This window comes from Balaenoptera ricei, chromosome 3 (genome assembly GCF_028023285.1).
Source record: "Balaenoptera ricei isolate mBalRic1 chromosome 3, mBalRic1.hap2, whole genome shotgun sequence".
In the NCBI taxonomy this organism is placed as follows: Eukaryota; Metazoa; Chordata; class Mammalia; order Artiodactyla; family Balaenopteridae; genus Balaenoptera; species Balaenoptera ricei.
The window spans coordinates 113538807-113555694 of record NC_082641.1 but is presented as its reverse complement, the minus strand read 5'-3'; the positions used below and the strand labels follow the sequence as shown (position 1 = coordinate 113555694).

Below are 16888 nucleotides of genomic sequence, written 5' to 3'. Positions count from 1 at the left end.
GTTGAGCCGCGAGGCCCAAGCCTGCTCCCTTAAGCCCATTTGGCCACTGTCTCTGATGCTGAACTTTGTCAGAAACACGCAGAGGCTGCCACCACTGCCGGTAAAAACCTCTGAAGCGGATGTGTTTTCCCTCTGGACACCTCTGCCATTTAAAGCCTACTTCACTGCTTTCCAAGACAGGTGAAGGCTTGTGGGCAGTCGGGCTAATGAGGAGGGACGCTGGATCCCACCTTAGGGATCCCAAGTTAATCTCTGTCTGAAAGTCAGGCCTTCTCTTAGCTGAGAGCTCTTGTGGGTGATGGCCTGCTGCTCACGTTCATTCAGGCCCCCAGACTTCCTAGAGTGGGGTGGCTTATAGGCAGTGCCTGCCATTAGCCCTGTGCCGTCTTATCTGTGACGGTGCCCAGGCTGTCTGCTTTTCCTTCTAGGCACTTCCTGGGGTTAGTTCACCCCACCAGAACAACATGCAAATGAGGCAGGTTTCTCTAAGATAATCAGACCTGGTCATTCCGGGGTGAATCCAAAGAGAATCTGGGCTGGTGCATCCCAGTGCACCCTCACTGACCCATACCAGAATGTGCCAAGGGCACCTTGAATTTTCCAAGACAAATGGTGAATCTTAAGGGGAGTATTTTATCCTCTTGTGAGGAATGTACTTTAAAATGTGCACAACTGAGGAAGCAGAGCTTATGGAAGACGTAAGACCCCATTCTGGCCAAACTTGAAAGGACGATTTTGACTGCTGCTTGCTGCCCCACGTGAGACATTTAACCCGCAGACCTTATAGGTGTTGGTCATCTTATTTGGGAGCTTGGCTTTCATAGCAAGAATTGATTACTTACCAAGTACCCTAATTCAAGAAGAATTGCTCCCTGCCTCCATTTGATTTTTTTTTTTCTTTTTTTAATCTGGTCCTGAACAGTTAGTCATCCTCCTTTAAGCAACAGGTTCATCTTTAAGCTCTGTTTCTGATGTTGCTCTCCTTTACCTAAAACGATTCTGAATCATTTGTGTGATTAAGGAAATACTGTCTGAGGCCATTTTTTTTTTTTTTTTTTGTATTCACATATGACACCAAAGCTGCAAAATAGGAACTAAGCATGGTAATAAAACTGGCCCAAAGGTGGCCAAGTCTGAATGCTTTCTTCTGGGCCTGCTGCCAAGAGGAGAGCTAGCTGCTGATGGAAGCATGGTATGCTTCTTCTAAAACCTCCTTATTTGGGGCTTCTCCCCAGAGACAGAGAAGAAAATCCAGGGGGAGGCATCAGCCTTGGAAGCCGGCACCATCTGGTTTCTCACGCTGATGGAAAGCATGCAGGACAGGCGTGCTTGCAGAGAACAGGCGTCTCCCATCTCCCTCGCATCTCTGGCATGTCCAGGATCACCCCGAGCCACCCCCAGATAAGAGGCAGCAAAGAGAGCTCGGTGACCAGCCATGCAGAGTGGTAACCGTGGCCGATGGTGAATCTCTTCGAAACTTCACTTTTTTGACTCAGCCAGGGCTTTGTTCCTGTCTTGCAGCTGTCTGGAAATTTAGCCAGTCAGATCATTTTTAGTATGTAATCACCTGACATGCTAAGTGTCTGTGTGTGCCCTGAGACGCAAGGATGGCAATCTGACCTCTCCCTGTCCTTGTCTAGGAAACACGCTGGAGAAGAAGGGTGGCAAGGAGTTTGTGGAAGCTGTTCTGGAACTCCGGAAAAAGAACGGGCCCTTGGAAGTAGCTGGAGGTGAGGTGGGGAGGCACTGTGCTGATCTGGGCGTGGTGCATGCTGCCTTAGGGTAACCGTTTTACGGGACGACTTAGAATTCAGAGGTGCATGGCTATCTCCGAGACGGAGGCAGAAGAAAGCCTTTTAGACTTTTATCACATACAAATTGTCAGGGGAACTTAAGGGTTGTGGAAATTGCCTTTCCAAGTTTTTTCTTCATTACTTAAAATAGCTTCTAAGTGTTTGATGTCTAGCCCTCAAATTTTAAGCAGTTACAGAAGCCAAATTCGGCAAATCTAAGAGCTGAGAAGTATAGATAGGGATACTGAGCCATCTGCAAAATTGCTGATGAGATGCAAATGAATCATTTTCATTCAACCATCTGTGTTTTTCATGGGAGAAATGTAAATATACATCTCTCATTTGCCAATTACACCTTTCCTGATAAGAGGGGTAAGAAGATGACTTGAAATGTGATGTGAGGAGAATTTACTGCTAAGAACTAGAGGCAGGGCACTTCTCACTGATGCCAGCCTGGATTTGGGGATTTTAGGTGGACACAGGCTTTCCCGAGCACCTGGGAGTCTGAACAGTGGGTGAGGCTGGCTCTCCCCACCAGCTATGTGAGGACAGGCCACTCCCTTCCTCCCCTTTGGGCTCCAGTTTTCTCTGCTTACTAGATGGTTCCCAATTCTGTCTTTCAAATCCTGTTTGTTTTTCAAATGAATCTTAATATGGGCATCAACAGTTACTATGTGACAGCCACACAGCCTTCTCTGAGGGTACCCCAGGCCTTACCTCTCTTTCCCCAGTGACTACGCACGACCTCCCATCCTGGGCTAGTCACGGGTCCTGGCGGGGATAAGAGGGTGGCATTGCCTTTGACCTCTGCTCTGCCAGTTCTGTTTTGCCTGCAAAGGGCATGGCGTTGCAGAGAGTTGGTGGGGGCACAATTACCGAGCTCTTCCAGGCAGTTCCCCCCTGGAACCGCCCACACTGAACAGGGAGGACACACACAGCATAAACTACCCAGCCAGGGGCTCCTGGCCTTTCCTCAGCCCCTTACTGGCACCTCTCTGTGCCAGCCCAAGGTCCTTCCTGTTGGTACTCCAGTTAAAGCCCATTTGGTGACCCTCAGGAGGTGTGATGAGAGGTGGCCCTGATGCTGCCACACACCAAACTTAGCTGGTGACACCGGAGCCACAGCTGGCACAAACCCGTTAGACTTAGCACAGCTAAAGATATGTTTGCCTGTTTCAAAAACAAGAACGCATTTCGTTCTTGATTTTAAGATCTGTTTTAGAAAATGTTTTAAAATATTTTTTAAATAAGTATAAAGGAAATAATAAAACATATCCCTGTTCCACTGTCCAAAGATAATCACTGCTAACACATTTCTTTTGAATGCATAGTTTAGCAGTTACTTCTCATGTAGACATGCAGGTGAATTAATTAAGTCCCCCAATCTCAAGCCCACAGTTCTTGAACCAGTCAGCAGAGCCAGGACTCAAAATCAGACTTGTGACTCTGGGATCAGAGCAGTTGCTACTGCAGCATGAGACACTTCCCATAAATCACTCTTCTCCAGGTTCTGCTAGCGACATACCGTACCCATTAACAACCCAGACTCCTTGGATAGCGCTGATGGTGTTCTTCACAAAGTGGGTTTAGAAAACACTTGGTGAAAAAAGTTTGGGTGTCTTACTGGAGCAGTGGGTGGAGACGTTAGTGTGCTCCTGTATAGAAGTCTACCAGGCAGCACTCACCAGACCCATTGGTTCCAGAACCACCTTCTTTGCATTGCAACTTTTGGGACAGGAATCCTGGAACATGCTCTGGGAGACATGGGCTGGCCTGTTATATTTCCTGGTAGGAGCAGACCCCAGACCAGTGTCTTCAGATCTGACAAGAGGCAGAGAATGAGAACAAATCTGGAAAGGCAGGTCTGCTATGGAGATCTGTAGTTGGGAAAAGGCTCCTCTTCTAGGAGAGGAAAACAGTTCCATCCTAAAAACACTGTCCAATTAATTCTGTCTGTCAGAACTAACAGGATCGGTTAGTCAGGGAGAAGAACAGGGCAGCAGACATGCTATTTGGGTTACTTTCCCAGTAGGTTTATTCCGAACTGTGTCTGAGAGATTTATAGATATCGATACATCATAATTAAATGCACATGAATCCACTTGAGGAAAGGGCGGTTGGAGACCCTCAAAAGGCAATTAATTGGAGGCTACAAACATTCTGACACATTTGGTCAAGTTATTTAGATGGTTAAGGCTCGGCCTTCTGGGAGGGTAGGGAGAGGGTTTACTGTGACCTTGGCTAAAGTTCCTGGTGGCCATGCGTCCTAACACCAACTTTCCAGGGGTGGAGGTTGGCTTGGCGTCCCCCCTGCCCCGCCACCGAGGGCAAGCGGTTTCCAGCTCGAGCTTCCGTGGGAATCACAAGGCAGCAGGCAGCTGTAGCCCTCCTGAACCAGGTGGTCGGCGGGCCCGGGAAGACATACTGGAGCTGGAGAGCCAGCCTGGGCTCGGCACTTAGCACGCGTGCTTTGCAGGGGGACCCAGCTCACTGCTTCTGTCTCGTCCCCTCCAGCCGCTGTCAGCGCAGGCCATGGCCTGCCCGCCAAGTTTGTGATCCACTGTAACAGTCCCGTCTGGGGTGCAGACAAGTGTGAGGAGCTTCTGGAAAAGACAGTGAAGAACTGCTTGGCCCTGGCAGATGACAAGAAGCTGAAGTCCATCGCCTTTCCATCCATCGGCAGCGGCAGGTAAGGGCCCACGGCCTGTCCCCCTGCGTATGGGGCCCATGCTTGCAGGGAGCTCTGACTGTGCGCATGGTCAGCTAAGGCTACTTTCAAGCACTTGCCTTTGTTGAGGAGACCGGAAGCTCGAAATCGGGAAGAACATAGACATTAAGTTAATTGTGAGGGACAGTTGAAGAGAGGTAGGGAGACAGGAAGCCTGAGGAGAGACTCAGACTTGAGCCGTGACAGCAGATGTCATCACAGAAGGTGACCCTTGAAGGATACTAAGACCTTAGGTGGGTGGGGAGGCATGAATGCAGGGATACTGACCGGGAGAGCCCCTCCCAGACCCAGCCCATATAGCTGCGTTACAGTTCTGTCCCTGAACCCCAGCATGCTCTGGGCACAGCCCTCTCTCTGCCCCTTATCTTTGTATTCCCAAGCATCCTCCACCTCCCCAAAACCTGCTTGCTCTCCCTGTGTCTCACTGCCCTGCTGATGAGGTGGATCTGAGTGGGCAGATACGTGAGAGTGAAATCGGGCTGGGCCTCCCCCACCTCCGAGCCCTGAAATCCCCCCAGGGAGACTCACGGAGGTTGTGGGGAGCAGCACAACTGCCCCTAAGACAGACACACAACCCAGAGGGCCAGCACTGGAAGGGTGTAGTCCTTGACCCACGGATGAGGCAGGCAGGAATCAGCCACAACCCCCAACCACACCCGCTCCCGGGTGGTGCACCCCCAGATGCCAGCACACAGCCCATCAGGTCCTGCCTGTCAGAGCAGCCCTGGGCTCGGGCCCGGGCCTGGCTAACCAGCTGCGTGATGGCATGCAAATTAACCCCCACTCTGAGTCCAGCCCCCTACTCTGTAAAATAGATGTGATCGTCCCCGCCATGCAGCATCTCAGGACTGCTCGGAAATTAAAGGAGCTCTCCGAAGGGAGCATGCTTTGAGAACTCTCTGCCACGATGAAGATACGAGGGCTGCCTCTGAGGCTGTGTCTCACTGCCTGTCACATCTCCACGGTCCTCCCTACCAAGGGTCTGAGCAGCAGGCCTCTGGAAGGCTCGCCATCTGGATGGGGCACGGAAGCAAAGGGAAACTGGCCTTCAGAGCTCCCGCAGCCCCGGACTCTGTGTCATCCCTGGGGCTTCCCATGCAGATCGGGAGCCTTCCAGGGTCTCTGCCATCAGTCCCTCCCGGTACCCGAGGAAGGCGGGCTGTGCAGTGGCAGCACAGGTCCCAGCACACTGACGTCCCGTGACACCGCAGGCTGCACCGTCCTCCCGGGCGAGCCTGAGTCACCGTCCTCAGCACTATTCCGTGTGTGTATAGAAAGCTGCTCTTCTCAAAGCACTTCTCTGCCAAACCCATGAGGAGGACAGAGAGTGGATTTTGCTGTTTTTATCTTGGGCAGGCCTTGTAATTTTGCTTCCCTGAACAGTGCCATCACTGAGGGTCCCACACCCCAAGTGCCAGTGACAGAGCTAGTCCGGGGCAGAATTCCTGTCACATCTGCTCAAGCAGCGCTTAGTCGCTGTACCCAGAAGGCCTTGCTTACAGGCAGACAGGCACTGTGCCCCAGGGCTCCCAGGGCTTCCTGTGGGCCACGGCAGTCACACGTGACTGGTGGACCCACCAGAGGACCTGCTATGGGAAAAGATCTTCCTCTGGAGCCTCTGTCACTGCCTGCCTCCACCTGGGACAGAAGGAGCATTCCTGTGCAGTCCCTCCTGGAGGTGAGCTGTGGGCGCCGCGCCTCCCCTCTCTTCCCCTCCTGGCCCTGGCCCTGCAGCTCTGGGCAGCCGAGGCTTCCCAGACCAGGTGCTCCTTTGCGTGAGAGCCCCTCAGTCCTCTGCACTGACAGTGGGCTCTCTTCTGGGGCTTACTAGCACAAAGAAGCTGGTGTGTGGGGGTGGGGAGGGACCCTGAGCAGAGGACAGGTGAACACGCACACGGCCCCCAGCTTCGCGTTCCCACGCTCACTCCGCCCTGTGCCGAGCTCTGCAGGGACATCCAGAGCTGACACGATTGTTGTTCTGGACTACCATCATCTATGTTTCCCGTCACCATACATCTTCATTCTGTTCGCTTCTGCCAAAAGCATCTGTTGAGCGTCATTTTAAAAGTCAATACCATTTAAATGCCTGTTGAAAGCAAAGCTGACAGAGCTAGAGCATCTAACAGCCTTTTTCAGTCGGCTCTAAGAGCACCTGGCGAAGACGAGCATCCTTCATAAGCTGGTCAGCAAGCACCCAGCAGGTTGAACTTTCCCAGGAACTGTGGAGAGGTGTATAGGTGCCCGACTCAGTCCCAGAGTCAATTCAAGACCTTTTTTTTTTTTTTTTACAAAGTGCTTTTGGATCTGAGCATAATTAGCTAACTTCCTGCTTCTCCCACCTTCCCAGCCCCCCACCTCCCATGGAAGTTCTATTCTTCAGCACTGAGCTGCTGTGTGACCTTTGGTAAATGAATCACCCTCTCTGTCCCTGGCCTGCCTTATCAGCTAGTGAGGCTAAGGGACTGCCCTTCCTCACAGACGGTTCTGAGGCTCAGTTAATTAGTGTTTCGGATGCACTTTGATCTACTCTGATGAAAGGTGCTTCTGAGGAGAGAAGCAATAGGAGCCTTTATTGGAGGTAATAATTTCATGCTCTTTCATATGACTAGTGGGAAATTTTTAATTGAAGCGTAAAAGTCATGCCCATAAAAGAGCATCTGTTATTACAAACTTATTTACATTTTTCACGGAGTAAAAAGTTTTAAAAAATAATCAGTTGAAAGCTTTTAAGAGGGCGGAATGCCAAAGTCAAGCGCATGTGCATAGCCACCCAGCCCCACATCTGTCGGGCAGACCTTGCCCCACAGAGCCATGTAAACAGCTGCCCTCTCTTTCATGAGCAAAGAATGGGATTACACCAGAGCCGGCCAGTAAATCACAGTGGGGTTTAGGAGGGGAAATAAAACAGCTTGTTTGTGGCATCCAGTGTCTCTGGCATAAAAGTCATGTTGGAATTAAAACAATATAAATGCAAAACATGTTGGTAAAGAGCTGTGGGATCACTTTCTCTCAGCTGAGGCCCAGCATCTTGGGCATGTGGAGGATGACCACAGCCCTACACGCCCTTCCTCCAGCCCATCGGCCCGCAAGATTGGGGGCCAATCTTAAAGCCCACTGGAGGCAAATGAGACCCAGGGTGTAACCCTGGCCTTGGGAAACCACCTCTGGCATCTGGACCTCCTGTCCTTGGGCATTCTGGTCACAATATTGATGGATACCCCACTCCCTCTGCTCTGTTTGTTTGACATTAGGGGACGACCCCTCTCCAGAGGGGCAGTACTCAGGGAATAGCTAGTTTGGGGCTTTGATTAAACTCTCCTTAGATTTACGAGCCTAAAAGGAAAGCCAGTTCGTTTTCTTGAAGCTACCACTTGTGGGTATTCATTGAGTCCCAGGCACTGTGCTAAACCCTTTATCTGCAGTATCTCACAACAACCCCGCAAAGTGGGCAGCACTATTAATTCCACTCAAAGGCAAAGAAACAGAAGCTTAGAGGGGTCAAGTCACTCACCAGAGGTCACACAGCGTGTACTTGGTAGAGCCAGAATTTGCTCGGAGGTCTTTGGCCTCAGTGCTCTCGGTATTAGGCACGTGGAACCCCTGCCTCCTGTCCCCTTTGGTCAACAGACCCACCTCCGAGCATCCTGCCAGAGGATCACCCCACTGCCTCTGCACTCTCTGTGTGAGTGGATTCTAGAGAACCTTGGAAACACCTCTTGGAATTCCCTGACCTGCCCAGGCAGAGCCATCGGCCTCCCTACCCCCTCGGTGTGGGCCTCAGAAGACAAATATAAAGGACAGAGACAAACTGAATTGGGGAGAATTACTTATTAACCCAAAACATGTGAGCCCTGGAGTGAGAGAAGGTAAGAGGCCTCTGTTGGGGTGTGCTGCCCTGGCCTCTCTCTAGCTTTGGAGGCATTGGGCCCATCACCATCCCCTTCTGAATTTTAGCTTCACCCTCTTGTAACCCACTGCTCTCAGCTCAGGACCTCGATAGCCTGCCCTTTACCTCTGGATGGAGTAGTCTCTGGCTGGGCAGTTACTCAAAGCCAGACAGATCACAGGAAGGCCCAGGAGCACAGTGTGAGGGAAACCTAATCCCAGCAGAGGAGGGTTCACATGGGGTGACAGACATTTTGCCCACGTCACCCAAGCTGCCAAGACGCCCTGCCCTATCCATCTCCCAAACAGCCAAGACAATTAGACAGGTGGCCTGGTCCAGCAAAAAAAAAGCAGAGTCCATCTAGAATCTACTTTAATTCCTGTTTAGCCTTCAGGGTCAGGCTCCTAGTCTTTCTCTTCCAGAAAACCCATCTGGGCTTTCCAGCCCCCAGGACACAACCTCTCCTCACAGCAATCTCTGGGTCCCTGCTCAGCACAGCCCCTGGCCTGGAGTCCTTTGCGTCTGCCCTGCCCTGCCCCTGGAGGCTGAGCTCGCCAGGAGCAGGGACGCTTGGCGATGCCCTACACGAGGAGGGGCTCAGCACAGCTGGAGGGAGTAAATCCTCTTCTGTGTTGTGGCCCTGCGAACCCACGTCTCTGCCATCAGATGGGACAGTGGACAAGCAACCAATGTGTACAGCCCCCGGCCATCACTGAGCAGGTGACCCAGGAGGGCACCAGGCGGAGGTAGCCCATGGGGTCCCCTTGCAACAGCCAGGGAAACTGAGGTCTAAGACACTTGGGAAAGGCTGTTGCAGACACAGCTGGAGCGACTTCAGGGGGAAGCTCAGACACCTTCTTAGTCTGGTCAAGGCAATAAAAAAGGTCGAAGTCTAAGATAAACTCCATGTGGGGTGGGAAGCGCTTGGCCGCAGAGAAACTTAAGACATTTGGCATGAGCACAGCTGGCAGGGTCAGGAGCCGAATGGGACTAGGAGGGGCACCCATCTCCCAGGGGAAGCAGCATCTGCATCACCACCACTGTCGTCATTGCCATCGCCGAGCAGTACCTATTTTCCAGTGGAGGAAACTAATGCCAGGAGAGGTGAACGCCTGCTCCCGAGGGCAGCTAAGATTGAAACTGGAAATCTGACTGGAGTGCAGAAGCCCTTATCCACCCTTGCTCTAATGCGCCTTGAGGAGGTGCCATCTGGTCTCATCCAGAAGGCAGACACAGTACAGCGGTAGAACAGAGTGACTGTCACAGAAGCAGTAAGCCTGAGATGGGGAGGAAGGCACAAAGACCTGGCCAAGCAGGTATGGCCGTTCAGAAGGGCTGTGGTTATTCAACAGAAGAACCCAGCCAGCCAGCCAAGAAGCCACAAGATGAGTGAGACGCATAGGCAAGCAACTCTCCTCAAGCTGGTCAGTACTGCACCAGGGGACCCCGGCGGAGCCCCTGCCACACCGCAGCATGCCAGCAGTCCTGGCCCACGGCCCTCCAAGAGAACTGGACATCACAGACCCGGGCAGCAGCCCTCTGGGGGCCTGATGCTGACTTTGTCAGCACAGGGAAGCAGCAAAGATAGCAGCAGTCACCCAGTCCCAGCTATCATGGGGTCTGGGGTTGGGGAGGCCATTTTCCACTGTGTGGGCCTTTAGAAAGACCCTTCGAGACTACCCACTTTAGAGATGACACTGTTGATTGAGGGCTGTCTGTACAGTATTTTGTTCCATACACACAGCCTCCCCAGGTAATAAATACTTGATTAGCTACCCCATTTCACCAGGTGGGGAAATAAGGCACAGAGACAGGGCCCAGACTCAAATCCCGTGTGGCTCCAGGCCACTGCGTGTGCCACAGCTGCCCCTGTTTTGAGGGTGCAGGGCCTCTGCATGTAAAGCACGCTTGTGAAAGCATCCACTTCTACATTCCATTTTGTTACAAATACTTCTAACTGTGCCTACTAGAAAACATTTTTGGGACCCACCTGGAAACGTCAAGAAAGCCGTCACCTCCTCCATTCCTTCCTGGTGGCTTGCGTGGTCCAGAGTGGCCACAGTCCCATGGCTGGGTCTCTTCTTTAGGCTGTGACTGCCTCAGACAGAGGGATGGGTTTGTCAACAAGAGGTTTTCCTGGAAACAAATCATATTCACAGTTCACCCAACAGCAACCTTGAAGGACAAGGCCAGACCAGCCCAGGCTCCCTTAACAGTAGGGCATGCAGGCGTGGGCTGCAGGTCTGTGACCTTTGACCCCGACCTTTCTTCCCAGTGCAGGTTCTTAACCTTTGGGCCCACCCTGAGTGCGTGTAGAACAGTGGTTCTCAAAGCATGGTCCCCAGGCTCACCTCATCTGATTTCCTGGGCGGAGCCTGGCAGCCTGCGTTTTGGCCGGCCCTCCGTAATCCTGACAGAGGCTAATGTTGAGAACTGTTGATGTAGAGGAACAGGAACTAATGTCCCTTCGGTCAGAGTCACACATCCCTTTTCAAGGGCCCAAGGCAGAGGAATAGAAAGCTGTGGGAGAAGGTCTGTGTCAGAAAGCGCTGGGCACAGGCGGAGTGACCGGCCTGCTGCGGGTGCTCCAGGGAGGCCCTGTGGCCACACCCTGCGTCTCTGCACCGCACCACATCCCCCCTGGCTCGGGCAGAGCGGCCGCAGGGTGGCATAAGGGCAGCTCACGAAGCCCTGGCCAGGCTCAGCTCAGGCTGGGCAAACGCCAGAGGAGATGGGCTGTGACCATCAGGCCACACGACAGACAGCTTGTTCTTCAGGCAAGTTCCACAGGCCCTCACCTCGGCCCAGCTCACCTGTGCAGGTGCAAGGCAGAGACGTGCAGGAGGGCACCCTTAGTGGGGGAGCTTGGGGCTGGTGGAGCGTGGTCTCGGGCTTCCAGTGCAGAGGCAACTCCTCGCAGTTCTCTCAGCCCCCGCCTAGCCAGGTCGTGCCCGCAGGCCGAGCTCTGCCCGGGTCAGCGGCCCTCGGAGTCCCTGGCCTGAGCGCAGCTGCTTCCAGTGGCGGGCCGGGCCCCGCTGTCCTGCCGTAGCCTCCCAGCCCTGCCCACTCCCGCCTGTCTGCCCAGGGGCTGCCGCCTCCTCAGGCTTTCCTCACCAGGAACGAAACGAGTCCTTAGGGCAGCTCCTGTATTTACAGCAGGAGAATAAACACTTGCTCTTTGTGAGATGTTTAAAATGGGCCCTCATTCGGGTGACCCTGTGCCTGCGCTCCGCCATGGCTGGCCTGGCCCCTGCCTCAGGAGTAGGGTTGCCTGGAGGAAGGGCGGCCCCTATAAGGGTGCGAGCTGAGCGCCCCACAACACACTGGAGAGGGGCCCTCAAAGCAGAAGGTCGGGTTCACTCCATCCAGCGCTTTCCAGCGCGTGTCTTGTTCCGGACAGTGTAGCCTTTGTGCTCCTCGACTCCTGTGAAAATAGTCAAGGCGGCCGAGCCAGGTGTTGTGAGGACAGCTTCTTCCCAGACCGAGCCTGCAGGCCCCAAGTGGGGATGGGTGCGAGGGGTGTCACCTGCCCTGCGGGGTCCCCACCCTCCCCACTTCCAGCACAGCCCCTCTCGCCACCACCCTCCATCCCAGCCCGCCTTTTGGTCACCCCAACTCTGCTGGTGGACGGAGCCCCAGGGTCTCCTCAGGAGGAAGCCGCCTGTCCGGCAGCCCTGTCCTGGCCGGAACGCCCCTGCAGCTCTCTCAGACTCTGACCCTGGTCTGGTTCACAGGCTCGTGTGTGCTCGCTGCCAGGCAGGAGTGCCTTGTGCCTGGGGGTGGGGGAGGCGCCTGCACATGAGGGAGCCCCAACTCCAGGTCACACCCTACCTACTGCCGCAGGCTCCTCTGCACAGGCTAGGAACGGCCTGGGGTGACTCTCTTGTCCTCTAAAAAGGAACTTCACTTCTAAAGCATCCACGAGTTGCTAGGGGGTCCATTGTCAAGCTGGGTGAAGCCCTGTTTGATCAAAAACAAGTCGCAAGAATGGTTTTCTCCTTGGCTCTGAAAGGCTCTGAAAAGCCCTGAGTGCTGACAATAGAGTAAGTGTGACCCTCCAAAAGAAGCCGCTGAGGTGGTCCACAACTCATGGCACTTAGCGAGTGAGCCTAGGAGAAATCCCGCACCTGACACATTTGAAAACCTCTCACCTGGCAGCAAGTACCCCATCCGAAGGAAAGCCCCAGCCGAAACTGGCAGGTTGACCCAGCACTTCGGACTCCACTGGACCCGCAGGCTCAGGGCAGACTGAAGACTAGATCTGCTTAGGAACAAAGAAATCCCCATGGAGACCAGCCCCTCACTCGCACCCTCAGTATCCTGGACTGTAAACCGGGGTCAGTAGGGATTTGAATCCAGGGCCACTGGCTCCAAAGTCCATGTTATTTCCCCCAGACTAGGCAAGTTGACACATTCCTGCCATGGTCCTCCTGGGCCACCTGGGTCCTCCTGCACCTGCAGTGCTGACCAGGAACAGCCCCAGCACACATGGAGCAAGGAGCGCCCGTCCTTCTAGTCCCGCTTTCAGATTCTTGCCCGAGTTCTGAGCCCCTGCCTCCAGAATTGCCACGTGACGTTTACTTTAAATGGAATTGTATGGGAATTCACACCAGTTTGGCTTGGAGACTGGGATGCTGTCCCTTGAGATGAAGAGCCTACTTGTCCCAGGGTCGTTTGCTGCTCACAGCTCCCCGAGGCCTGGGCCTATGGGGTGTCCAAGTTGGTGTGTGCCGGGAGGTGGATTCCTGCTGCCCATGAAATCTGAAGGCCAGTGTGAAGGATGTAACCCTCTACTTGCATGGAGGGAGGCTGGTGCTTCCTGGAGAAGCTCCAGCCTCCAGCCGTCCCTGAGGCTGAGACCCCCGGGGGGCCTTTGGGAGCCTGGGCTGTGTCTTAAGCCCCGTGCTAGTCCTGGTGATGTTGGGAAAAGAACCGTGGGCGCTCACACTGCCTGCGGGAGACTACACTCAGCCCACACGCCACGAACCACAGATTCTGTCGCCTTGCTGGCATGCTGCCTCTCAGAGCACAGCACGTTCTCTCGCGGGTCATAGTTCTCTGTCTCCTCGTTCTTCCCCTGTCTGGTGGCACTGGGCTCTCTCACGCCTGTGTACAAGCAGCCAGAGGTCGAGTACCACTTGTGGACCCTGACCCAACACGAGGCCACTGCAGCACAGAGGGCCTCGAGGGGCTCCCGGGGGGAGGAGGTGGCCGGGGACGGGGGCCTGTGGCCGCCACGGCCCCCTAGTTGCTGAGCCGTCGTTCTCTCTCTTGCAGGAACGGTTTTCCGAAGCAGACGGCAGCTCAGCTGATCCTGAAGGCCATCTCCAGTTACTTCGTGTCAACAATGTCCTCTTCCATCAAAACGGTGTATTTTGTGCTTTTTGACAGCGAGAGTATAGGCATCTACGTGCAGGAAATGGCCAAGCTGGACGCCAACTAGGCTGAGGAACTGCAGAACCAGCCTGCACCGTGCCCCCGCCTCCAATTCGAAAGAAAGAAAAGAAAAAAAAAAAAACGATTCCCTCCACTCCTAGTGGGAGGCGGGAACCCTTTCATTTTTTTCAGTTTTGCTCATCTAGGGAAAATAAGGTTTTGGTTTCCAGTTTAATTGTTTTTGACCTTCTAAAATGTTTTTACGTTAGCACTGATAGTTGACATTACTGTTGTTAAGCACTGTGTTCCAGACCGTGTCTGACTTTAGTGTAACCTAGGAGATTTTATAGTTTTATTTTAATGAAATCCTGCTTGACGCAGAGCAGCGGGGAGAGCAGTGTCTTCTACGTGGGGCAGAGTCCAGGAAGCCCATTTTGTAACCGTGTGTCGTGGTGCTTTATTGTACACCCAGTGGCATTCTTTTTACTATAATGTTCCTTTTTTTCCCCTCAAGAAGAAAAATCATGAATTTGCAGCAGACTTAATTTTTGTTTACTTTTTGTCTTAATGATGGATTTGAAAATGAAAGATTTAAAAGGCAGAACAGAATCTGTTGTCCTTAATTATATTTGCAATTTGGAATTCGTGTGAATTGATTTAGTAAAATGTTAAACTGTTGCGACTGGTGTGTTCCAAGTTATTGTGCCCTTGAGTCCTAAGTCGGTTTCTATCGTCACAGGATGGGGCACCTTGGGTGGGGCAGCCCACCCCCAGGAAGCACCACAGTGGCCATCACACTCCCGGGGTGGGGAGAGCATCTTCAGGCCCTGATAAAGGGAGTTCATATAAAGTCTCTCCTTTCATCCTTCTGAAAGGAGCACTTGGGCAAGGGTGTGATCCCCGTTTCATGGATGAGGAAGCAGATGCACCAAAAGCCATGTGGGTGGCAACTGGGCGGCTGGTACTCCAGCCCAGATCTCTAGGCCAGCTCTCTCCTGCTGTCTGCCCCCTCCCAACGATCTCTCTGGCTCATGGCTGGACCCAGAGCCCCTGGGCCACTTGCCAGATGGAGCTACAGAAGCCTTGAGCCCTCTGCTGGGGCTGTGTCGGGCCTATTGTTCCTGCAGGATGAGGCCCCTGTTGCCAGGAGCTTTCCAAAGGCAAGGTGCCACCACCAAGGCCCCCAAGACATGCTGTCACCTTTACATGCCTTTTTGCAGCCGTGGGTGTTTAGGGATGATCCCAGCTGCACCAGAGTAGCTTAATTCTGGTTACCTAAACTTGTTAGCAAGGACTTCCCTGGTGGCGCAGTGGTTAAGAATCCGCCTGCCAATGCAGGGGACACGGGTTCGAGCCCTGGTCCAGGAAGATCCCACATGTTGCGGAGCAACTAAGCCCGTGCGCCACAACTACTGAGCCTGCGCTCTAGGGCCCGTGAACCACAACTACTGAGCCCGCGTGCCACAGCTACTGAAGCCTGCACCCCGCAACTACTGAGCCCGCGTGCTGCAACTGTTGAAGCCCACTTACCTAGAGCCCATGCTCCGCAACAAGAGAAGCCACCACAATGAGAAGCGCACGCACCGCAACGAAGAGTAGCCGCTTGCTGCAACTAGAGAAACCCCGCGTGTCAACAAAGACCCAACGCAGCCAAAAATAAATAAAAATTAAACTTGCTAGAAAAACGCAGACATTATTTGCTTTAGAAGGTACTTTCACCTTAATCTAAATTTGCCTAAAATGCACAGAAGACTGCTCTTGTCGCTTTAAAAAGAAACGTGCCTGATTCTAAAGCAGACTTTACCCAGGAGGAAATACACAGCACACTGCACATCACGGATGAATGTAAAGGATCGTTTTTCCTTTCCAAACTGTGCTTAATGAAATCAAAATAGAATTCCTAAGCCATCACACAACCAATCTTTTCAGTGTAAAAAATCTTCACATTTTTTTCCCAAGATCTTTACTGGGTATAGATGACATATCCCTACTTATTGATTAGATTTTGGCAAAAAGAGAGAAAGTTTATCATTGTCTTTTCAAGAAGATGCATCTTGGGATTAACATATACACACTACTATATATAAAATAGATAATTAAAAAGGACCTACTGTATAGCACAGGGAACTATACTCAATATTCTCTAATAACCTAAATGGGAAAAGAATCTGAAAAAGAATAGATACGTGTATATGTATAACTGAATCACTTTGCTGTACACCTGAAACTAACACAACATTGTAAGCCAACTATACTCCAATATGAAAATAAAAACAAAAACAATGAGAAGAAAGAGAAGATGCATCTTAAGAATGATATCACTCCATAAATAATATCTGCAAACTGTCTGCCTGGACAAACCATACCGAGTAGCTATTCACCCAAGAGCGTTGTTTCTGCAGGTGGAATCTGCAGCGTGTAGGGTGATGAGAAGTACGCTGTGGTTACTGTGAGTTCGTGATACTGATTATTTATTGTCTGCCTGGCACTGTGTTGAGTCTCTTGTGGGTACCATTCATTCTGTCCTTGTGATAACCCTGGAGGGCAAGGTCCTTTTGTTAGAGCCATTTTACAGCTGAGAACACCGAGGCTGCCAGAGATTGAGTAACTTGTGATCACACTGCTAATGTGACAACCAGATTCAAACACAGAAATGCCGACCACCGTGATAGGGCCCCGGACGGCACACTCTAATCAGCAGCAAAGAGAGTCCATTTGGCCTTGGTGCCATTTCCAACGCAGAAACCAAAACACAGATGGAACGGAGGTTTAAATGGCTTCTAGGTAAATGGCGTTCATTTCCTTCACTCTGGAGAAGGAACACCTTAGAAGCCAATCCTGTGTTTAGTGGAGATCGTCCACTAGATGTCGCTAAAAGGATTGGGAAGTCAAGAGAGGAAAGGGCAGCAGGTTTCTGCTCTTCCTTGAGCTTGCACAAAAGAATAGATTGCATTTGTCAGGATTTGCGTGAATTATTTACCGTAATCAGCTAAATGTTTCTAAACTTTCAATAATCCAGAGTGCGCTGTGCCCCTGAGATGTGGGCTCACTGAAGAAACTGTTTCCAATGAAACTGAGGGAAAGAGAGCCAACCCCCGGCCTGGG

At 52.3% G+C, this 16888-nt stretch overlaps 1 protein-coding gene across 4 annotated transcripts in view; it reads left to right on the top strand.

The window, feature by feature from the left end:
- Positions 1-14462, top strand: part of LOC132362513 (core histone macro-H2A.1) — an 81009-nt gene extending 66547 nt beyond the window's left edge. For all 4 annotated transcript variants that reach the window (XM_059917127.1, XM_059917128.1, XM_059917126.1 and 1 more), the window contains exons 7-9: positions 1641-1730; positions 4308-4482; positions 13685-14462. In XM_059917127.1, the coding sequence (XP_059773110.1) occupies positions 1641-1730; positions 4308-4482; positions 13685-13850 (431 nt within the window). In that variant the 3' untranslated portion in view covers positions 13851-14462. The remainder of the gene's footprint in view (positions 1-1640; positions 1731-4307; positions 4483-13684) is intronic.
- The last annotated feature ends 2426 nt before the right edge of the window (positions 14463-16888 follow it).